General features: G+C 53.4%; 1 protein-coding gene across 1 annotated transcript in view; it reads right to left on the bottom strand.

Annotated features, from left to right (window-relative positions):
- The window catches only part of LOC306761064 (CD166 antigen homolog), a 49,982-nt gene extending 37,261 nt beyond the window's left edge, over positions 1-12,721 (bottom strand). Inside the window, exons 1-6 of the mRNA XM_079247152.1 lie at positions 12,628-12,721; positions 8,278-8,387; positions 7,396-7,615; positions 7,057-7,121; positions 6,618-6,705; positions 6,171-6,341 (exon numbers count right to left, since the gene is read on the bottom strand). Of these exons, the coding sequence (XP_079103278.1) occupies positions 6,171-6,341; positions 6,618-6,705; positions 7,057-7,121; positions 7,396-7,615; positions 8,278-8,387; positions 12,628-12,685 (712 nt within the window). The 5' untranslated portion in view covers positions 12,686-12,721. The remainder of the gene's footprint in view (positions 1-6,170; positions 6,342-6,617; positions 6,706-7,056; positions 7,122-7,395; positions 7,616-8,277; positions 8,388-12,627) is intronic.
- Positions 12,722-23,918: the final 11,197 nt, after the last annotated feature.

The raw sequence follows: 23,918 nt of genomic DNA, 5'->3' as shown, positions 1-23,918 counted from the left end.
GTTACTGGAGTTACTGGAGATGTTACTGGAGTTACTGGAGACGTTACAGGAGTTACTGGAGACGTTACAGGAGTTACTGGAGACGTTACAGGAGTTACTGGAGATGTTACTGGAGACGTTACTGGAGATGTTACTGGAGATGTTACTGGAGTTACTGGAGACGTTACAGGAGTTACTGGAGACGTTACTGGAGTTACTGGAGACGTTACTGGAGATGTTACTGGAGTTACTGGAGACGTTTCTGGAGATGTTACTGGAGTTACTGGAGACGTTACTGGAGTTACTGGAGACGTTACTGGAGTTACTGGAGACGTTACTGGAGTTACTGGAGACGTTACTGGAGATGTTACTGGTGTTACTGGTGTTACTGGAGACGTTACTGGAGTTACTGGAGACGTTACTGGAGTTACTGGAGACGTTACTGGAGTTACTGGAGACGTTACTGGAGACGTTACAGGAGTTACTGGAGACGTTACTGGAGTTACTGGAGACGTTACTGGAGACGTTACTGGAGTTACTGGAGACGTTACAGGAGTTACTGGAGACGTTACTGGAGATGTTACTGGAGATGTTACTGGAGTTACTGGAGACGTCACTGGAGTTACTGGAGACGTTACTGGAGATGTTACTGGAGACGTTACTGGAGTTACTGGAGACGTTACTGGAGTTACTGGAGACGTTACTGGAGTTACTGGAGACGTTACTGGAGATGTTACTGGAGATGTTACAGGAGTTACTGGAGATGTTACTGGAGATGTTACTGGAGTTACTGGAGACGTTACTGGAGTTACTGGAGATGTTACTGGAGACGTTACTGGAGATGTTACAGGAGTTACTGGAGATGTTACTGGAGATGTTACTGGAGTTACTGGAGACGTTACTGGAGATGTTACAGGAGTTATTGGAGACGTTACTGGAGATGTTACTGGAGTTACTGGAGACGTTACTGGAGATGTTACTGGAGTTACTGGAGACGTTACTGGAGACGTTACTGGAGTTACTGGAGACGTTACTGGAGTTACTGGAGACGTTACAGGAGTTACTGGAGACGTTACAGGAGTTACTGGAGACGTTACAGGAGTTACTGGAGTTGTTACTGGAGATGTTACTGGAGTTACTGGAGATGTTACTGGAGTTACTGGAGACGTTACAGGAGTTACTGGAGATGTTACAGGAGTTACTGGAGATGTTACTGGAGATGTTACTGGAGTTACTGGAGATGTTACTGGAGTTACTGGAGACGTTACTGGAGACGTTACTGGAGACGTTACTGGAGATGTTACTGGAGATGTTACTGGAGATGTTACTGGAGTTACTGGAGACGTTACTGGAGATGTTACTGGAGATGTTACTGGAGACGTTACTGGAGATGTTACAGGAGTTACTGGAGATGTTACTGGAGACGTTACAGGAGTTACTGGAGACATTACTGGAGACGTTACAGGAGTTACTGGAGACATTACTGGAGACGTTACTGGAGTTACTGGAGATGTTACTGGAGACGTTACTGGAGATGTTACAGGAGTTACTGGAGATGTTACTGGAGATGTTACTGGAGACGTTACTGGAGTTACTGGAGATGTTACTGGAGACGTTACTGGAGATGTTACAGGAGTTACTGGAGATGTTACTGGAGTTACTGGAGACGTTACAGGAGTTACTGGAGACGTTACTGGAGACGTTACTGGAGTTACTGGAGACGTTACTGGAGATGTTACTGGAGTTACTGGAGACGTTTCTGGAGATGTTACTGGAGTTACTGGAGACGTTACTGGAGTTACTGGAGACGTTACTGGAGTTACTGGAGACGTTACTGGAGATGTTACTGGTGTTACTGGTGTTACTGGAGACGTTACTGGAGTTACTGGAGACGTTACTGGTGTTACTGGAGACGTTACTGGAGTTGTTACTGGAGACGTTACTGGTGTTACTGGAGACGTTACTGGAGTTGTTACTGGAGACGTTACTGGAGTTACTGGAGACGTTACTGGAGTTACTGGAGACGTTACTGGAGTTACTGGAGACGTTACAGGAGTTACTGGAGACGTTACTGGAGATGTTACTGGAGATGTTACTGGAGTTACTGGAGACGTCACTGGAGTTACTGGAGACGTTACTGGAGATGTTACTGGAGTTACTGGAGACGTTACTGGAGTTACTGGAGACGTTACTGGAGTTACTGGAGACGTTACTGGAGATGTTACTGGAGATGTTACAGGAGTTACTGGAGATGTTACTGGAGATGTTACTGGAGTTACTGGAGACGTTACTGGAGTTACTGGAGATGTTACTGGAGACGTTACTGGAGATGTTACAGGAGTTACTGGAGATGTTACTGGAGATGTTACTGGAGTTACTGGAGACGTTACTGGAGATGTTACTGGAGTTACTGGAGACGTTACTGGAGATGTTACAGGAGTTATTGGAGACGTTACTGGAGACGTTTCTGGAGATGTTACTGGAGTTACTGGAGACGTTACTGGAGATGTTACTGGTGTTACTGGAGACGTTTCTGGAGATGTTACTGGAGTTACTGGAGACGTTACTGGAGATGTTACTGGTGTTACTGGAGACGTTACTGGAGACGTTACTGGAGATGTTACTGGAGTTACTGGAGACGTTACTGGAGACGTTACTGGAGTTACTGGAGACGTTACAGGAGTTACTGGAGACGTTACAGGAGTTACTGGAGACGTTACAGGAGTTACTGGAGTTGTTACTGGAGATGTTACTGGAGTTACTGGAGATGTTACTGGAGTTACTGGAGACGTTACAGGAGTTACTGGAGATGTTACAGGAGTTACTGGAGATGTTACTGGAGATGTTACTGGAGTTACTGGAGATGTTACTGGAGTTACTGGAGACGTTACTGGAGACGTTACTGGAGATGTTACAGGAGTTACTGGAGATGTTACTGGAGATGTTACTGGAGTTACTGGAGACGTTACTGGAGTTACTGGAGATGTTACTGGAGACGTTACTGGAGATGTTACTGGAGACGTTACAGGAGTTACTGGAGACATTACTGGAGACGTTACTGGAGTTACTGGAGACGTTACTGGAGATGTTACTGGAGTTACTGGAGACGTTTCTGGAGATGTTACTGGAGACGTTACTGGAGTTACTGGAGACGTTACTGGAGTTACTGGAGACGTTACTGGTGTTACTGGAGACGTTACTGGAGTTACTGGAGACGTTACTGGAGATGTTACTGGAGTTACTGGAGACGTTACTGGAGTTACTGGAGACGTTACTGGAGTTACTGGAGACGTTACTGGTGTTACTGGAGACGTTACTGGAGTTGTTACTGGAGATGTTACTGGAGTTACTGGAGACGTTACAGGAGTTACTGGAGACGTTACAGGAGTTACTGGAGACGTTACAGGAGTTACTGGAGACGTTACTGGAGATGTTACTGGAGTTACTGGAGACGTTACTGGAGATGTTACTGGAGTTACTGGAGACGTTACAGGAGTTACTGGAGATGTTACAGGAGTTACTGGAGATGTTACTGGAGATGTTACTGGAGTTACTGGAGATGTTACTGGAGTTACTGGAGACGTTACTGGAGATGTTACTGGAGTTACTGGAGATGTTACTGGAGTTACTGGAGATGTTACTGGAGATGTTACTGGAGATGTTACTGGAGTTACTGGAGACGTTACTGAAGACGTTACTGGAGACGTTACTGACGTTACTGGAGATGTTACTGGAGTTACTGGAGACGTTACAGGAGTTACTGGAGACGTTACAGGAGTTACTGGAGACGTTACAGGAGATGTTACTGGAGTTACTGGAGACGTTACTGGAGATGTTACTGGAGTTACTGGAGACGTTACAGGAGTTACTGGAGATGTTACAGGAGTTACTGGAGATGTTACTGGAGATGTTACTGGAGTTACTGGAGATGTTACTGGAGTTACTGGAGACGTTACTGGAGTTACTGGAGATGTTACTGGAGACGTTACTGGAGATGTTACAGGAGTTACTGGAGATGTTACTGGAGATGTTACTGGAGACGTTACTGGAGTTACTGGAGATGTTACTGGAGACGTTACTGGAGATGTTACAGGAGTTACTGGAGATGTTACTGGAGATGTTACTGGAGTTACTGGAGACGTTACAGGAGTTACTGGAGACGTTACTGGAGACGTTACTGGAGTTACTGGAGACGTTACTGGAGATGTTACTGGAGTTACTGGAGACGTTTCTGGAGATGTTACTGGAGTTACTGGAGACGTTACTGGAGTTACTGGAGACGTTACTGGAGTTACTGGAGACGTTACTGGAGTTACTGGAGACGTTACTGGAGATGTTACTGGTGTTACTGGTGTTACTGGAGACGTTACTGGAGACGTTACTGGTGTTACTGGAGACGTTACTGGAGTTGTTACTGGAGATGTTACTGGAGTTACTGGAGACGTTACTGGAGTTACTGGAGACGTTACTGGAGTTACTGGAGACGTTACAGGAGTTACTGGAGACGTTACTGGAGACGTTACTGGAGTTACTGGAGACGTTACAGGAGTTACTGGAGATGTTACTGGAGATGTTACTGGAGACGTTACTGGAGTTACTGGAGACGTTACTGGAGATGTTACTGGAGTTACTGGAGACGTTACTGGAGTTACTGGAGACGTTACTGGAGATGTTACAGGAGTTACTGGAGATGTTACTGGAGATGTTACTGGAGTTACTGGAGACGTTACTGGAGTTACTGGAGATGTTACTGGAGACGTTACTGGAGATGTTACAGGAGTTACTGGAGATGTTACTGGAGTTACTGGAGACGTTACTGGAGATGTTACTGGAGTTACTGGAGACGTTACTGGAGATGTTACAGGAGTTATTGGAGACGTTACTGGAGACGTTTCTGGAGATGTTACTGGAGTTACTGGAGACGTTACTGGAGATGTTACTGGTGTTACTGGAGACGTTACTGGAGATGTTACTGGTGTTACTGGAGACGTTTCTGGAGATGTTACTGGAGTTACTGGAGACGTTACTGGAGATGTTACTGGTGTTACTGGAGACGTTACTGGAGATGTTACTGGAGTTACTGGAGACGTTTCTGGTGTTTTGGCGACTGACTTGAAAGCACGTATTGTTTAGCAGTGACTGTCAGGAACGAGCGGTGGGAGCCTCTCCCCATCATAAAGCACTCCCAGCCGCTCAGAGGTGCAGAGAGGACACTTGCAAATCCCACCCTGGCTTACAGAGTGGGATGTAAACTAACATCATTTCTGTTGTCTCTGTTTGGTCCATTTAGATTGTTAGTTTAAACTGTCCATATGCTGTAATGTAACGGACGTTGTAGGAGAGAGGAATAATGTGGGAGGAACAAGAGGTGAGTCAAAACCACCATAAATATGTTTAGTACTATGAATAAACTCTTTTCTGTTTGTTTTTTTTTTTTTTAAGTTTTTTTATATTTTACCATTGAAACAGGTTATCACTTGAAAAAGTAGATTTTGAATCCCTTTAGACCCACATTGCATAAATCACTTTTATCATCCATTGTTAAACGTCAGAATATCAAATTTAACCAAAGGACTGCTGTGTGAAGTTTCTAGCTTCATGTCCAACCCTCCTGTTGTTTATAATTTAAGAACCATACCGACCTCTCATCACCTGATTCACAGAAAAATTATTTTTCAAAACTGCTACTATTAAAATGATTCAGAGGTTGTGTGTGTAAGAGAAATCAAGAGAGACATTTATTGTTTTTATGTTCAGTCTCAGCTGTTGCAACGTTGACGTGCCGGTAATACATGCAATAGATATTTATATTGGGAAAAAATCGTGATCTCAGTTCTCAGCAAAAAAATCCTGATTTTCACTTTATCCAGAATAGTGCAGGCCTAGATTCAACACATCCTAAAACGCTGGTCGGCAAAATGTCACAAGAAACACCTCGACACTTTGGACAGTTTGTTGTCCTCAACATGCAGTCTGTCCACTTCCTGTAGCGGCAGGAAGTTCTGCTTTGCCCCTCAGATCACGTTCCATGTTGTGGTTCCATTTGGCTCTTTGGTTTTAATGTCGCAGTGTCACGTTTCCCAACACGCCTCAGCAGACCACTGATTGGTCAGATAACGACATCTGAGCAGCGCCGTAAACACACACACACGCCTTCATCGAGCCAGGTGGGAACTTTACGTTCCACTCACAGTGGACGGGGAGAGGGTCCATGTGGACCTCCTGACTGGAGCCCTCGTAGGTGGACACGCAGGTGAAGACTGAATGGGCGTCAGCTTTGGTAGCGGAGAACTGCAGGCTGGAGGAGGTGGTTGACAGGCCTGTGGTTGGATCTAGCTTCGTACTGGATGCAATCACAACACCTGGACACACACACACACACACACACACACACACACACACACACACACACACACACACACACACACACACACACACACACACACACACACACACAGAGTGGGAGTTAGCTTGTGTGCAGCATCCAGCCTTCAACAGGTCCTGTCTGATCCAGCTGGGCGGACATCAGACGCCAAAAAGACCAAAATGCAGGAATCATCCAAACATGTAGATGTAAGAGAACACTTCTATCTAGTGTGTAACGTTTCCATCAGGGGGCTCTGCAGGACACCGGTTACCTTCTCCATCGGCTTCCAGCGGCTGGCCATCCTTTCTCCATGTGATGGCGGCAGCAGGGTTGGCCTCTGCAGCAACGCACGTCCCCACCTGGTGAGAACACGGAACAACGCTGAGCAAAGTGCAGCAAAAGCCAGATTCCTTCAGTTTGTTGCTGCAGCATCGCTCTTATCAGGTGTGTTAATGTGGCACGCAGCTGTTCGTAGATCCCTCAGCAAGTGAAACAGTGAATGATTCAGACATACGTTCAGCTGGTCGCATCGTTTAAAACTAGTGTTAATAAGAACCATCAGAACCGCCACCAAGTTTTAATAGCTTCTATATCCCATCTCCCCCGTAAGGCTGCGCCGCATGTTGCTGTGAGTTCTGGGACCCGAGGCAGCGTTTGCACCCTGCCGTGCGGCCTCCTCCTCTCCTCGCGGCCGCCACCGCGCTCCTTACCTGTGTCAGCTTGTCCTTGGTCAGCGCTTCAGACTCATCCAGAATCTCAACTGATGAAGGTTTCTCTGCAAACACAGAACCACATCAGTTTGTTTGGACCGGGATCGGTCTTCAGCTCAGCCCAGACTGTAGCCGGCGAGCCTCCGCCTGCAGCTTCAGCCAGTTAGAATTTACACAAAGGGAAATTTATGCAACTGGTTTTAGGGCAACATGTTATAATTCAGACTTTTTATTTAAACACTAAGCATAGAAAATATATTATATAGAAGGAAAGACATTAAAATATGTGTGCATATAATAATAATAATAATAAGAAGAAGAAACATTTTTGATGCTTACTGTGAACCCGCACGGCTACAGAGTACTCATTGAGGTTGCTCTCCGTCACCACCATGCAGGTGTAGGTGTGCTGATCTCTGAGTGAGGCCTTGCTGATGAGCAGGCTTTGCCGGTCGTCGATGCCGACCCGCTGGGCGTAACCGTCTGTGGCCTGGATTGTGGCCTGGCTGCTTCGGTGTTGTTTCACCAACAAGTCGACGGCAGTGCCGTCAGATCTGTCCTAAAGACCAGAGGGACAACAGTACATGTCTATGTTCCCGTTCCAGAACCTCCTACCGTGTGAAAGAACTCAGAGGTCAGACTGAGGAAAATACACGTTTATCTGTCCCGATCCGGAAGGTTTGGAGCCAGCGGGTTAAAGACATCTGCATGTTAAATCATGTATATGAAGCCTACTCTCCAACTGCAGATCTGTTGTGTAGAAAAACTGTTTCTGGGTCTGAATCCCATGAATTCCCAGGAAGTGTGTAAAGTTCTCATAGTGAAGCAGAAATAAGGCGGCATGGTGAGGCTGGAGCATCCGGCAGCCAAAGGGAACGACGACGTGAAAGACGTCAAAGATTCGTTCTAAAAATACTCAGTCTGCTGCTGATGTTGATTGACAGGTCTCAGATCAGCTGTAGCAGGAGAAGCAGCGAGGGAGCCTCCCGTTAGTCCTGCGTCATCCGCGGTATGTTCCACACACAGCGCCTGTCACCGGAACATCACCGGGAACGTCACCGGGACCGGGAACGTTGCTGCCGTCCAGAGACAACATGTCCGTTCGGCTCTCGGCAGACCGGCGCTGGAAGGATACGCTGTACCTGCTGTAAAAACTTCCACTCCGTCTCCGTCTTCTCAGCATTCAGCCATGTCTTTAAAGTTCAGTCAGCTGATACTTACAATCTTCCACTTGACGAACATCAGGTCCTCTGGGGGGGGGTTCCCACCGGGACATGGGACAACAATGGTGTCTCCGTACCAGGCGCTGACGCTTTGGGCTTTTCCCGTCACTGCAACACACGAGACAAAAGAGACTAATCTGGTCTGCTGGACTCAGGAAGCACCTTAAACCAGCAGTCCTGAACGTCTGAGGAGTTCGGCCGGACACGGTCAGTAAAACTGGCGCTGAAACGCCTCGGGACCGCTGTGACCCCGAAGCTGGATGACGATTCATGAAGCATGGTAGAGAGTTACCCGTCACTCACCCCAACCCTCACCCCCAGCCTCCTCATGCCCCTGCATACGTAGCGGGGTGAGAAAAAGATGACTGCTAACCCTAACCCTGCTCCCAAACAGCAGCCGCCATCATCTGAAGTCATCGTTTCATCATGACCCACTTTTCTGTGCTGAGTTGCCTCAGATTCATGAAACATAAGAGCCTTGCACAGTGAATAGATCCTGGACGAAACGTCAGAAGCTTCTGGAACAGCTGACTGAACAGAAAAACCTTCTTCTTCATCTGTTGCTGCGTTTCAAGCTGAAATGATCCCCTGCTTCTGTCCACACCACAGCGTCCACACTGCTGACCAGAAGAAACCAGCATTCTTCTGACTGATAAGCAGGGCATGGTTGTCCTTTCCGCGCTGCTGACCACGGACACGCAGTCACGCCGTTGTTCAGGTTGATTCAGCTCTGCTGCTTCAGCAGGCGTCTCCGGCTCCAGGAAGTCTGCAGACCAACATCGTGCTCATCATGCAGGCTGGACACAAACATAACCTCCTCTTGTAGAAGAAAAAAACCAGCTCCTTTCATTACGGAGAAGCCACGTCATTTAGCAAAGCATGAGGAACACAGCAGGTTCTTGTTTTCTGAGCAATCTGAGAGGACAGTGGAGCAATTAGGAGCAGCACTACGGACCTGCAGCAGATCCCACTTGCTGTCAGCAGAGCTCCATCAACAGAAGCACGCCGTCAGCGCTCCACGTTGACCAGCACATGACCTGCCAGGTGATCCAGAAACCCCTGCAGCTATCTGAGGTACGGCTGTGAGCCGCTGGTCCTGATACCCACGCTTTCAGGACCTTGGATCCAACACAGCCAGGGTCCGTTCTGGGCCCTTCACTCGAGGCCTTAGCATGTTGTTAGCATGGTGGCCCCGCTTCCTCCCCGAGTCCACACACTTCTGTACTGGTCACTCTGAGCTCCTCCTGGCAGGAGGTGGTTGTCTGTCCCCGTGTCGGACCTTGAGGTGGTTGTCTGTCCCCGTGTCGGACCTTGAGGTGGTTGTCTGTCCCCGTGTCGGACCTTGAGGTGGTTGTCTGTCCCCGTGTCGGACCTTGAGGTGGTTGTCTGTCCCCGTGTCGTACCTTGAGGTGGTTGTCTGTCCCCGTGTCGGACCTTGAGGTGGTTGTCTGTCCCCGTGTCGGACCTTGAGGTGGTTGTCTGTCCCCGTGTCGGACGTTGAGGTGGTTGTCTGTCCCCGTGTCGGACCTTGAGGTGGTTGTCTGTCCCCGTGTCGGACCTTGAGGTGGTTGTCTGTCCCCGTGTCGGACCTTGAGGTGGTTGTCTGTCCCCGTGTCGGACCTTGAGGTGGTTGTCTGTCCCCGTGTCGGACCTTGAGGTGGTTGTCTGTCCCCGTGTCGGACCTTGAGGTGGTTGTCTGTCCCCGTGTCGGACCTTGAGGTGGTTGTCTGTCCCCGTGTCGGACCTTGAGGTGGTTGTCTGTCCCCGTGTCGGACCTTGAGGTGGTTGTCTGTCCCCGTGTCGGACCTTGAGGTGGTTGTCTGTCCCCGTGTCGGACGTTGAGGTGGTTGTCTGTCCCCGTGTCGGACCTTGAGGTGGTTGTCTGTCCCCGTGTCGGACCTTGAGGTGGTTGTCTGTCCCCGTGTCGGACGTTGAGGTGGTTGTCTGTCCCCGTGTCGGACCTTGAGGTGGTTGTCTGTCCCCGTGTCGGACCTTGAGGTGGTTGTCTGTCCCCGTGTCGGACCTTGAGGTGGTTGTCTGTCCCCGTGTCGGACCTTGAGGTGGTTGTCTGTCCCCGTGTCGGACCTTGAGGTGGTTGTCTGTCCCCGTGTCGGACCTTGAGGTGGTTGTCTGTCCCCGTGTCGGACCTTGAGGTGGTTGTCTGTCCCCGTGTCGGACCTTGAGGTGGTTGTCTGTCCCCGTGTCGGACCTTGAGGTGGTTGTCTGTCCCCGTGTCGGACCTTGAGGTGGTTGTCTGTCCCCGTGTTGGACGTTGAGGTGGTTTTCTGCCCCCGTGTCGGACCTTGAGGTGGTTGTCTGTCCCCGTGTCGGACGTTGAGGTGGTTGTCTGTCCCCGTGTCGGACCTTGAGGTGGTTGTCTGTCCCCGTGTCGGACCTTGAGGTGGTTGTCTGTCCCCGTGTCGGACCTTGAGGTGGTTGTCTGTCCCCGTGTCGGACCTTGAGGTGGTTGTCTGTCCCCGTGTTGGACGTTGAGGTGGTTGTCTGTCCCCGTGTTGGACGTTGAGGTGGTTTTCTGCCCCCGTGTTGGACCTTGAGGTCCTTCCATATCCTGTACCTCACCAGCCCACATGCTGGTTATCACTGGTTCCAGCCCAACTCTTTGTTGGGATCTTATAAAAAGGGGTGAAGGTCCCGTTGATGCTGGTCTACGTGTTGCTTTTATCCTCTTTGCAGGGGGACACATCAGTGGATGAAGCTTTCATCTGGTTTTGGACCACTGAACCATTGTTAGCTGCTTCTGGGTCGGGGGGGAACTAGTCTGAATTGATGTAGAACCACCTTCCACTGACCTAAGACGCGCTAGCATCCTAGTATCTTTTCAAAAGCTAGTCGGTCTGTTGGAGCTGGACTCGGCTTATTGGGGTTCTTTCCCGTCTTCAGCAGTCCTTCAGGTCAGTCTGCAGTCTGGATTTCACCAGAGCTAACATGTCACCAGGCCACACTAGTCCACATTCACTTGTCCTTTGATTTAGGAAAGACTTGGAGCGTGGGTGGAAGCTGAGTTCCTGACAGGAAATGAACCCATGAGACCGATCCTTCTGTTAGATGAAGAACTGGGTTAGTCCTCATAAGGTCAAACGTTTCGGTTTCCCAAACACAGATTGATCTCCAGGGTTTTTCTGTGTTCAGCTGAGGAAGTTTTCTCTGGTCGTCCCCCCTGATCACAGCCGTTACCAGCGTTCATCCCGTAGTCATCGGCTCCTCCAACACACAGACAAACTGAATGATGACCAGGTGACGTTTAGAGAGAATATTTAGTTCAGTAAGGATCGATGCTGATGGAGCAGAGACGTGTCAGGTTTAAGTCTCAGACTCAACAGGATTTCATCCAGAGGTTAATGCTCAAGAATAAAAATGGAACCTTTTTCATCCGACGATGTTTCAGTTCAGCTCCCACATCCGGCACCACCTGATCTCCAGTCGGTCGGCCAGTAAAAGAACCTCAGGACGACCCAAACTTACAAAAAGTCCCGTTTTCTTAGTACAAAGAAGTACAAGTACATAAATAAGATGTTTGAAAATATCAGAAACAACCAGAAGTTTACGGAGGAAAATAAGTCAGGTTTCAAAAACAATTTCCCTAAATGTATTGTTTACATATTTAGTTGCACATATTATGATATAATTCTTTTTTATTTTGTTATTTTATATTATATATATCTATTAATGTTTAAGAATAAAATACATCGTTTAATGTTAGACTCAATCTTTTGTATAAACAATTGTCTTTATGTATAAAATGACCGTTTTTAAGAAGAAATGTTTACTGTGTAGAAACGACACGCCGTGTCCGTGGGCAGCAGGACAACATGGCGACCTGATTGGTTCTGAGTGCTGCCTCCATCAGGGGGGCGTGTCCCGTAGGATGGGGAAGCGAAAGCAAAACTGTTGATTTTGGCACACACACACACACACACACGACACACACACACACACACACACACACACACACTGGGGAGTTAGGTTATTTTTTCATGACGTCATGCTATAGTCACGTGACAGAAAGCAAGGCTGAAAGGGAAGTTTTAGAAGTTTCCAACCAGATCGGAGAATTCCCACACTCAGCTGCTGGTCCGGAACCGGAGTCCGGAACCGGAGTCCCACGCAGCTTGAGCCCACGTGAATTTGTAGATAAAAAGCCCCCCCCCCTTCACCTTCATCATCATCATCATCATGTGATGAAGTGTTTTCACTCCTTCATTACCAATAAAAGTGAAGTAAAGTGAGTTTTGTTCTAAAAGGATCGTTTCTATGAAATTCTACTGAGTTCGGATGAATCTGGACTTTCCCTTCCTCTCTGGTCCGATTGGACCGGTTCCAGTCTCACCTGTTAGAAAGGTCCCGGATGTCCAGAGGAGCAGCGCGACAAGCGCAGTTGGGTTCATCCTGATCCGGTCTGGTTCTGCTCCAGTTCTAGTCTGGTTCTGGTCCGGTTCTGGTCTGGTTCTCAGGCTGAAGAAGAAACGATGCCAGTAAGAACTCTGCCGGAGGGAAACCCGGAACGTTTCTGCCGGTCTGTCCGAGCTGCAGGTAGAAAAAGTTCAGGGAGGAGGAGCAGGGCGATGTGATTGGACACTCCACGTGGCACGTCATGATTGACAGGTCCAAGGGGCGGGAGCATGAACATGAGTCAAAGTCAGAGGAGGAAGACTGAGGGGGGGGGGGATGACGTCATTCTGACCCCCTGGCCTCCAATCAGGATCACTGTTTTATGATCACCTGATTTTTATCCACAGATCTGCTGTCAGGGTCCTGTCCATCCTCCGTCCTGTCCTACCCGCCGTCCTCCTTCCTTGTCTACCCGCCGTCCTCCTTCCTTGTCTACCCGCCGTCCTCCTTCCTTGTCTACCCACCGTCCTCCGTCCTGTCCTACCCGCCGTCCTCCTTCCTTGTCTACCCGCCGTCCTCCTTCCTTGTCTACCCACCGTCCTCCTTCCTTGTCTACCCACCGTCCTCCGTCCTGTCCTACCCGCCGTCCTCCTTCCTTGTCTACCCACCGTCCTCCGTCCTGTCCTACCCGCCGTCCTCCTTCCTGTCCTACCCGCCGTCCTCCTTCCTGTCCTACCCGCCGTCCTCCTTCCTTGTCTACCCACCGTCCTCCTTCCTTGTCTACCCACCGTCCTCCTTCCTTGTCTACCCGCCGTCCTCCTTCCTTGTCTACCCACCGTCCTCCTTCCTTGTCTACCCACCGTCCTCCGTCCTGTCCTACCCACCGTCCTCCTTCCTGTCCTACCCGCCGTCCTCCTTCCTTGTCTACCCGCCGTCCTCCTTCCTTGTCTACCCACCGTCCTCCTTCCTTGTCTACCCACCGTCCTCCGTCCTGTCCTACCCGCCGTCCTCCTTCCTTGTCTACCCACCGTCCTCCGTCCTGTCCTACCCGCCGTCCTCCTTCCTTGTCTACCCGCCGTCCTCCTTCCTTGTCTACCCGCCGTCCTCCTTCCTTGTCTACCCACCGTCCTCCTTCCTTGTCTACCCACCGTCCTCCGTCCTGTCCTACCCGCCGTCCTCCTTCCTTGTCTACCCACCGTCCTCCCTCCTGTCCTACCCACCGTCCTCCGTCCTGTCCTACCCGCCGTCCTCCTTCCTGTCCTACCCGCCGTCCTCCTTCCTTGTCTACCCACCGTCCTCCTTCCTTGTCTACCCACCGTCCTCCGTCCTGTCCTACCCGCCGTCCTCCTTCCTTGTCTACCCACCGTCCTCCTTCCTTGTCTACCCGCCGTCCTCCTTCCTTGTCTACCCGCCGTCCTCCTTCCTTGTCTACCCGCCGTCCTCCTTCCTTGTCTACCCACCGTCCTCCTTCCTTGTCTACCCACCGTCCTCCGTCCTGTCCTACCCGCCGTCCTCCTTCCTTGTCTACCCGCCGTCCTCCTTCCTTGTCTACCCACCGTCCTCCGTCCTGTCCTACCCGCCGTCCTCCTTCCTTGTCTACCCACCGTCCTCCGTCCTGTCCTACCCGCCGTCCTCCTTCCTTGTCTACCCACCGTCCTCCGTCCTGTCCTACCCGCCGTCCTCCTTCCTTGTCTACCCACCGTCCTCCGTCCTGTCCTACCCGCCGTCCTCCTTCCTGTCCTACCCGCCGTCCTCCGTCCTGTCCTACCCGCCGTCCTCCGTCCTGTCCTACCCACCGTCCTCCGTCCTGTCCTACCCGCCGTCCTCCGTCCTGTCCTACCCGCCATCCTCCTTCCTGTCCTACCCGCCGTCCTCCGTCCTGTCCTACCCGCCGTCCTCCTTCCTGTCCTACCCGCCGTCCTCGGTCCTTGTCCTACCCGCCGTCCTCCGTCCTGTCCTACCCGCCGTCCTCCCTCCTGTCCTACCCGCCGTCCTCCTTCCTGTCCTACCCGCCGTCCTCCGTCCTGTCCTACCCGCCGTCCTCCTTCCTGTCCTACCCGCCGTCCTCCCTCCTGTCCTACCCGCCGTCCTCCTTCCTGTCCTACCCGCCGTCCTCCTTCCTGTCCTACCCACCGTCCTCCCTCCTGTCCTATCCGCCGTCCTCCCTCCTGTCCTACCCGCCGTCCTCCTTCCTGTCCTACCCACCGTCCTCCCTCCTGTCCTACCCGCCGTCCTCCCTCCTGTCCTACCCGCCGTCCCCCCTTCTGTCCTACCCGCCGTCCTCCGTCCTGTCCTACCCGCCGTCCTCCCTCCTGTCCTACCCAACGTCCTCCCTCCTGTCCTACCCAACGTCCTCCCTCCTGTCCTACTCAACATCCTCCGTCCTGTCCTACCCGCCGTCCTCCTTCCTTGTCTACCCGCCGTCCTCCTTCCTTGTCTACCCGCCGTCATCCTTCCTTGTCTACCCGCCGTCCTCCTTCCTTGTCTACCCACCGTCCTCCGTCCTGTCCTACCCGCCGTCCTCCTTCCTTGTCTACCCGCCGTCCTCCTTCCTTGTCTACCCACCGTCCTCCGTCCTGTCCTACCCGCCGTCCTCCTTCCTTGTCTACCCGCCGTCCTCCGTCCTGTCCTACCCGCCGTCCTCCTTCCTTGTCTACCCGCCGTCCTCCGTCCTGTCCTACCCGCCGTCCTCCTTCCTTGTCTACCCACCGTCCTCCGTCCTGTCCTACCCGCCGTCCTCCTTCCTTGTCTACCCACCGTCCTCCGTCCTGTCCTACCCGCCGTCCTCCGTCCTGTCCTACCCACCGTCCTCCGTCCTGTCCTACCCGCCGTCCTCCGTCCTGTCCTACCCGCCATCCTCCTTCCTGTCCTACCCGCCGTCCTCCGTCCTGTCCTACCCGCCGTCCTCCTTCCTGTCCTACCCGCCGTCCTGTCCTACCCGCCGTCCTCCGTCCTTGTCCTACCCGCCGTCCTCCGTCCTGTCCTACCCGCCGTCCTCCTTCCTGTCCTACCCGCCGTCCTCCCTCCTGTCCTACCCGCCGTCCTCCTTCCTGTCCTACCCGCCGTGCTCCGTCCTGTCCTACCCGCCGTCCTCCCTCCTGTCCTACCCGCCGTCCTCCCTCCTGTCCTACCCGCCGTCCTCCGTCCTGTCCTACCCGCCGTCCCCCCTTCTGTCCTACCCGCCGTCCTCCTTCCTGTCCTACCCGCCGTCCTCCCTCCTGTTCTACCCACCGTCCTCCCTCCTGTCCTACCCAACGTCCTCCCTTCTGTCCTACTCAACATCCTCCCTCCTGTCCTACCCAACGTCCTCCCTCCTGTCCTACCCACCGTCCTCCGTCCTGTCCTACCCAACGTCCCCCCTTCTGTCCTACCCACCGTCCTCCGTCCTGTCCTACCCAACGTCCCCCCTTCTGTCCTACCCACCGTCCTCCGTCCTGTCCTACCCACCGTCCTCCATCCTGTCCTACCCAACGTCCTCCCTCCTGTCCTACCCGCCGTCCTCCTTCCTGTCCTACCCACCGTCCTCCCTCCTGTCCTTCTCAACGTCCTCCCTCCTGTCCTTCTCAACGTCCCCCCTCCTGTCCTACCCACCGTCCTCCCTCCTGTCCTACCCGCCGTCCTCCGTCCTGTCCTACCCGCCATCCTCCCTCCTGTCCTACCCGCCGTCCTCCGTCCTGCCCTACCCAACGTCCCCCCTTCTGTCCTACCCGCCGTCCTCCCTCCTTTCCTACCCAACGTCCTCCCTCCTGTCCTACCCGCCTTCCTCCCTCCTGTCCTACCCAACGTCCTCCCTCCTGTCTTACCCGCCTCCTCCCTCCTGTCCTACTCAACATCCTCCCTCCTGTCCTACCCACCGTCCTCTGTCCTGTCCTACCCAACGTCCTCCGTCCTGTCCTACCCGCCGTCCTCCTTCCTTGTCTACCCACCGTCCTCCGTCCTGTCCTACCCGCCGTCCTCCTTCCTTGTCTACCCACCGTCCTCCGTCCTGTCCTACCCGCCGTCCTCCTTCCTGTCCTACCCGCCGTCCTCCGTCCTGGTCTACCCGCCGTCCTCCGTCCTGTCCTACCCGCCGTCCTCCTTCCTGTCCTACCCGCCGTCCTGTCCTACCCGCCGTCCTCCGTCCTTGTCCTACCCGCCGTCCTCCGTCCTGTCCTACCCGCCGTCCTCCCTCCTGTCCTACCCGCCGTCCTCCGTCCTGTCCTACCCAACGTCCTCCCTCCTGTCCTACTCAACATCCTCCCTCCTGTCCTACCCAACGTCCTCCCTCCTGTCCTACCCACCGTCCTCCGTCCTGTCCTACCCAACATCCCCCCTTCTGTCCTACCCACCGTCCTCCGTCCTGTCCTACCCAACGTCCCCCCTTCTGTCCTACCCACCGTCCTCCGTCCTGTCCTACCCACCGTCCTCCATCCTGTCCTACCCAACGTCCTCCCTCCTGTCCTACCCGCCGTCCTCCTTCCTGTCCTACCCACCGTCCTCCCTCCTGTCCTTCTCAACGTCCTCCCTCCTGTCCTTCTCAACGTCCTCCCTCCTGTCCTTCTCAACGTCCCCCCTCCTGTCCTACCCACCGTCCTCCCTCCTGTCCTACCCGCCATCCTCCGTCCTGTCCTACCCGCCGTCCTCCCTCCTGTCCTACCCAACGTCCCCCTTCCTGTCCTACCCAACGTCCCCCCTTCTGTCCTACCCGCCGTCCTCCCTCCTTTCCTACCCAACGTCCTCCCTCCTGTCCTACCCGCCTTCCTCCCTCCTGTCCTACCCAACGTCCTCCCTCCTGTCCTACCCACCGTCCTCCGTCCTGTCCTACCCAACATCCCCCCTTCTGTCCTACCCACCGTCCTCCGTCCTGTCCTACCCAACGTCCCCCCTTCTGTCCTACCCACCGTCCTCCGTCCTGTCCTACCCACCGTCCTCCATCCTGTCCTACCCAACGTCCTCCCTCCTGTCCTACCCGCCGTCCTCCTTCCTGTCCTACCCACCGTCCTCCCTCCTGTCCTTCTCAACGTCCTCCCTCCTGTCCTTCTCAACGTCCTCCCTCCTGTCCTTCTCAACGTCCCCCCTCCTGTCCTACCCACCGTCCTCCCTCCTGTCCTACCCGCCATCCTCCGTCCTGTCCTACCCGCCGTCCTCCCTCCTGTCCTACCCAACGTCCCCCTTCCTGTCCTACCCAACGTCCCCCCTTCTGTCCTACCCGCCGTCCTCCCTCCTTTCCTACCCAACGTCCTCCCTCCTGTCCTACCCGCCTTCCTCCCTCCTGTCCTACCCAACGTCCTCCCTCCTGTCCTACCCGCCGTCCTCCGTCCTGTCCTACCCGCTGTCTTCCCTCCTGTCCTACCCGCCGTCCTCCCTCCTGTCCTACCCAACGTCCCCCCTTCTGTCCTACCCACTGTCCTCCGTCCTGTCCTACCCAACGTCCTCCTTCCTGTCCTACCCAACGTCCTCCCTCCTGTCCTACCCGCCTTCCTCCCTCCTGTCCTACCCAACGTCCTCCCTCCTGTCCTACCCGCCGTCCTCCGTCCTGTCCTACCCGCTGTCTTCCCTCCTGTCCTACCCGCCGTCCTCCCTCCTGTCCTACCCAACGTCCCCCCTTCTGTCCTACCCACTGTCCTCCGTCCTGTCCTACCCAACGTCCTCCTTCCTGTCCTACCCAACGTCCTCCTTCCTGTCCTACCCGCCTTCCTCCCTCCTGTCCTACCCAACGTCCTCCCTCCTGTCTTACCCGCCTCCTCCTTCCTGTCCTACTCAACATCCTCCCTCCTGTCCTACCCACCGTCCTCTGTCCTGTCCTACCCAACATCCTCCCAACTGTCCTACCCACCGTCCTCCGTCCTGTCCTACCCAACGTCCTCCCTCCTGTCTTACCCGCCTCCTCCCTCCTGTCCTACTCAACATCCTCCCTCCTGTCCTACCCAACGTCCCCCCTCCTGTCCTACCCACCGTCCTCTGTCCTGTCCTTCTCAACGTCCTCCCTCCTGTCCTTCTCAACGTCCCCCCTCCTGTCCTACCCACCGTCCTCCCTCCTGTCCTACCCGCCGTCCTCCGTCCTGTCCTACCCGCCGTCTTCCCTCCTGTCCTACCCGCCGTCCTCCCTCCTGTCCTACCCGCCGTCCTCCCTCCTGTCCTACCCAACGTCCCCCTTCCTGTCCTACCCAACGTCCCCCCTTCTTCCCTACCCAACGTCCCCCCTTCTGCCCTACCCGCCTTCCTCCCTCCTGTCCTACCCAACGTCCTCCCTCCTGTCTTACCCACCGTCCTCTGTCCTGTCCTACCCAACGTCCTCCCTCCTGTCCTACCCGCCTTCCTCCCTCCTGTCCTACCCAACGTCCCCCCTCCTGTCTTACCCGCCTCCTCCCTCCTGTCCTACTCAACATCCTCCCTCCTGTCCTACCCACCGTCCTCTGTCCTGTCCTACCCAACGTCCTCCCTCCTGTCCTACCCACCGTCCTCCCTCCTGTCCTACCCGCCGTCCTCCCTCCTGTCCTACCCGCCGTCTTCCCTCCTGTCCTACCCGCCGTCCTCCCTCCTGTCCTACCCAACGTCCCCCCTTCTGTCCTACCCACTGTCCTCCGTCCTGTCCTACCCAACGTCCTCCTTCCTGTCCTACCCAACGTCCTCCTTCCTGTCCTTCTCAACGTCCTCCCTCCTGTCCTTCTCAACGTCCCCCCTTCTGTCCTACCCACCGTCCTCCCACCTGTCCTACCCGCCATCCTCCCTCCTGTCCTACTCAACGTCCTGTGTCCTTTCCTACCCAACGTCCTCCCTCCTGTCCTACCCGCCTTCCTCCCTCCTGTCCTACTCAACATCCTCCCTCCTGTCCTACCCACCGTCCCCCCTCCTGTCCTACCCACCGTCCTCTGTCCTGTCCTACCCACCGTCCTCCGTCCTGTCCTACCCAACGTCCCCCCTTCTGTCCTACCCGCCTCCTCCCTCCTGTCCTACCCAACGTCCTCCCTCCTGTCTTACCCGCCTCCTCCCTCCTGTCCTACTCAACATCCTCCCTCCTGTCCTACCCACCGTCCTCTGTCGTGTCCTACCCACCGTCCTCTGTCCTTTCCTACCCACCGTCCTCCGTCCTGTCCTACCCACCGTCCTCCGTCCTGTCCTACCCAACGTCCTCCCTCCTGTCTTACCCGCCTCCTCCCTCCTGTCCTACTCAACATCCTCCCTCCTGTCCTACCCACCGTCCTCTGTCCTGTCCTACCCAACATCCTCCCTCCTGTCCTACCCACCGTCCTCCGTCCTGTCCTACCCAACGTCCCCCCTTCTGTCCTACCCGCCTCCTCCCTCCTGTCCTACTCAACATCCTCCCTCCTGTCCTACCCACCGTCCTCCCTCCTGTCCTACCCACCGTCCTCTGTCCTGTCCTACCCGCCGTCCTCTGTCCTGTCCTACCCGCCGTCCTCCGTCCTGTCCTACCCGCCTTCCTCCCTCCTGTCCTACCCAACGTCCCCCCTCCTGTCCTACCCACCGTCCTCTGTCCTGTCTTACCCGCCTCCCTCCCTCCTGTCCTACCCAACGTCCCCCCTCCTGTCCTACCCACTGTCCTCTGTCCTGTCCTACCCGCCGTCCTCCGTCCTGTCCTACTCAACATCCTCCCTCCTGTCCTACCCAACGTCCCCCCTCCTGTCCTACCCACTGTCCTCTGTCCTGTCCTACCCACCGTCCTCCGTCCTGTCCTACCCGCCTTCCTCCCTCCTGTCCTACCCAACGTCCCCCCTCCTGTCCTACCCGCCTTCCTCCCTCCTGTCCTACCCACCGTCCTCTGTCCTGTCCTACCCACCGTCCTCCGTCCTGTCCTACCTGCCTCCTCCCTCCTGTCCTACCCATTGTCTCCTTGGTGTATTCAGGTGTCTGGCGTCCGGACCGAGTTTCACCCTGCCTTCCCCCCTTCAGTTTCCCGGTGTCGTCTGATTCCGGGTCCTCTTGGCCACGACTCAAGCCGAGTCCTCTTGTCTCATTAGTGTTTGACCAGTTTGTGTGTTTATTGCCTTCCATTCCTTCAAGCTAATTTAACCCTTCAGACCTGTCTGAGGACAATCTGTCCATCGTGTGTCCACCTCCTACCTGGACCTGGGACCTGCTGGGTGGAGACCTTACCTGCCATGGTCCAGACAGCGGTGTAGGGGTCCCTCCAGAAGCGGCTTTACTCTCCATGTTTTGCCCTGTGGTGTCTGGCTGCTGGACATCTTTATCATGTTCAGGCTAAAGTTGATGCAGCTGCTGGTAGACCTACAGTCATGGGAATGTTTGTAACTGTAAAAGCAGCATCACAGATGCTTTAGAAGTGGGTTTACTCAGTCCAGACTGAAAACAGAGTGGGTATACACCCTGGACTACCTCTCTGGTTCTGGCTCTGGATGACTTAAATAACAAAACTTTAGTGTGCCAAATCGCCTTTATTGTTGGAGTGTAAATCCTCCACATCTGCTTACATCAGGATCAGAGTTCCACATTCACAATCCAGCATTGTACAGTTTACTATAAATCCAGTGCGAATACAGTCACATAATAGATCCGCATAACGAGAGGCATCATGCTGGTTAAACCCACGACGAGACGACATCTCCTGGCAGCAAAAGTCCCACGTCCTCAAGGAGCTGCTGTTCTGGCCCAACGTGTGCTGGTTGTGGCTTCAACTTTCATCAAATCAGTCCCACGTCTTCGTATAATCCTAACAGCAAAACCAATCCACCATGAATCAGATGCTGACGGGGAAGGATGCTGACTTTTTCCACTCGGCGAGAACGAACTCTGACCCGCCTCTCCACATAGGGATGGCTGGAAGCTGGAGTCCCAGCATTCCGTCCCAGTCCATCCCCCTCCGTCCCAGTCCGTCCATCCCACTCCGTCCCAGCAGTCCGTCCCAGTCCATCCCACTCCGTCCCAGCAGTCCGTTCCAGTCCATCACCCTCCGTCCCAGTCCGTCCATCCCACTCCGTCCCAGCAGTCCGTCCCAGTCCATCCCACTCCGTCCCAGCAGTCCGTTCCAGTCCATCACCCTCCGTCCCAGTCCGTCCATCCCACTCCGTCCCAGCAGTCCGTCCCAGTCCATCCCACTCCGTCCCAGCAGTCCGTTCCAGTCCATCCCAGTCCTTCCCAGCAGTCCATCACCCTCCGTCCCAGTCCATCCCACTCCGTCCCAGCAGTCCATTCCAGTACATCCCAGTCCTTCCCAGCAGTCCGTCCCAGTCCATCCCAGTCCATCCCAGTCCGTCCCAGCAGTCACTGGGCGAGAGGCGGAACCACCTGGACAAGTCGCCATGGGGAAAACTGCCATTGTTGACTGAACATAACCAAAGTACCGACAGGACTTTTTCATCTTTCCATCATTTTAATGTCATCTCCATGGATGAGTCTAAAGTTACACAAAAGTTGACACATTTGAGGTGAAGGCCAAAAAGTGTTTTGGGGTAACGCTCTTTTATTTTTATTTTGATATTTTTCCAGTAAATTCTGCCACTGTTTTCTATTTTGAAGCATGCAGAACATGTCATGGGATTTAGTTTATTTTTTAATAAAAACATTGAGTTTTAGAAACAAAGTGGCCTTAAAGTGTTAAAAACTACAAATTTTAATTAAAGCCGCAAGCGGCATCCATCGGGTCCGACCCCCCCACAACTTGTCACAAAGCTTCCTGCCAGAGTTTAGAGTCAATCTCATGAATCCAGAATAGTTTGTTCAGATTTGATTCGCTTATAGTAAAAAAATGGTGTAAAATGTGGGCGTATTCGCCAAGGTGACAGATGCCCCGTTGCCCTGGCAACGGGTGTTTTATCAACTTTTCAGCTTGTCTTGGGGTGTTATACACCCCCCCCCCCCCCCAACACACACACACACAATGCATGGTGTAATGCGTTAGCGACCGAACAAATGTGAATGTATTTCTGCTGAGATATGAGTAAACCATGTTTCATGGCGAGAAGGCTTTTTTCCATGGGTTGCCGCGGTAACACGCTTTCTCCTATTGGAAAGATATGAGCTATTTTTTGTCCCCATCTTGTCACAAACATTCCTGCCGAATTTGAAACCAATCGCATGAATCTGCTCAGACTAGTTCGTTCAAATATGGGGCGCATAAAGTGTCAAAACGGGCGTGAAGGCCAAGATGACGGGGACCCCGTTGCCATGGCAACAGGTGTTTCATGGACTTTGGTTGCTCGTCTTGGGATGTATATTTCGTATATCTCAGACATTAATTAAGATTTCATATGTATGTTTCAGGCTGAAGTTGTTTTGTGAAAAAAGTGTTAAATAACATTTTTCTGTCTTTGGGATCAAACGTGTGACTTTTTAAAGGACATTGAAAGATTTAAAACAGAGCTGAGATGAAACCAGCAGAAACCAGTTGAAACTATCAGAAACCAGTTGAAACCGGCAGAAACCAGTAGAAACTATCAGAAACCAGTTGAAACCGGCAGAAACCAGTAGAAACCAGTTGAAACCAGCAGAAACCAGTTGAAACTATCAGAAACCAGTTGAAACCGGCAGAAACCAGTAGAAACCAGCAGAAACCGACAGAAACCAGGAGAAACCAGGAAAAACCAGCAGAAACCAGGAGAAACCAGTAGAAACCAGCAGAAACCAGGAGAAACCAGTAGAAACCAGCAGAAACAAGCAGAAACCAGTTGAAACCAGCAGAAACCAGTTGAAACCAGCAGAAACCGGCAGAAACCAGGAGAAACCAGCAGAAACCGGCAGAAACAAGCAGAAACCAGTTGAAACCAGCAGAAACCAGTTGAAACCAGTTGAAACCAGCAGAAACATGGAAAAACCAGCAGAAACCAGTTGAAACCAGCAGAAACCGGCAGAAACCAGGAGAAACCAGGAAAAACCAGCAGAAACCAGGAGAAACCAGCAGAAACAAGCAGAAACCAGTTGAAACCAGCAGAAACCAGTTGAAACCAGCAGAAACCGGCAGAAACCAGGGGAAACCAGTAGAAACCAGCAGAAACCGACAGAAACCAGGAGAAACCAGGAAAAACCAGCAGAAACCAGTTGAAACCGGCAGAAACCAGGAGAAACCAGCAGAAACCGGCAGAAACCAGCAGAAACAAGCAGAAACCAGTTGAAACCAGCAGAAACCAGTTGAAACCAGCAGAAACCAGGAAAAACCAGGAAAAACCAGTAGAAACCAGCTGTTTTACTGAAATGATCTGAACGTCATGCTGGTCCGTCAGGAGCTACAGCAGACAGGAGGGTGTCGAGCTCTCCGGGAACGCCACCAGAGAACATCCCCTCTCGCCTCTGGCAGGACGGGTCCAGGACGCGGTCTGGGACAGAGGTGGACACGGG

This window comes from Telmatherina bonti (genome assembly GCF_933228915.1).
Source record: "Telmatherina bonti genome assembly, chromosome: 10".
Lineage (NCBI taxonomy): Eukaryota > Metazoa > Chordata > Actinopteri > Atheriniformes > Telmatherinidae > Telmatherina > Telmatherina bonti.
This window is presented reverse-complemented; position numbering and strand designations above follow the sequence as displayed.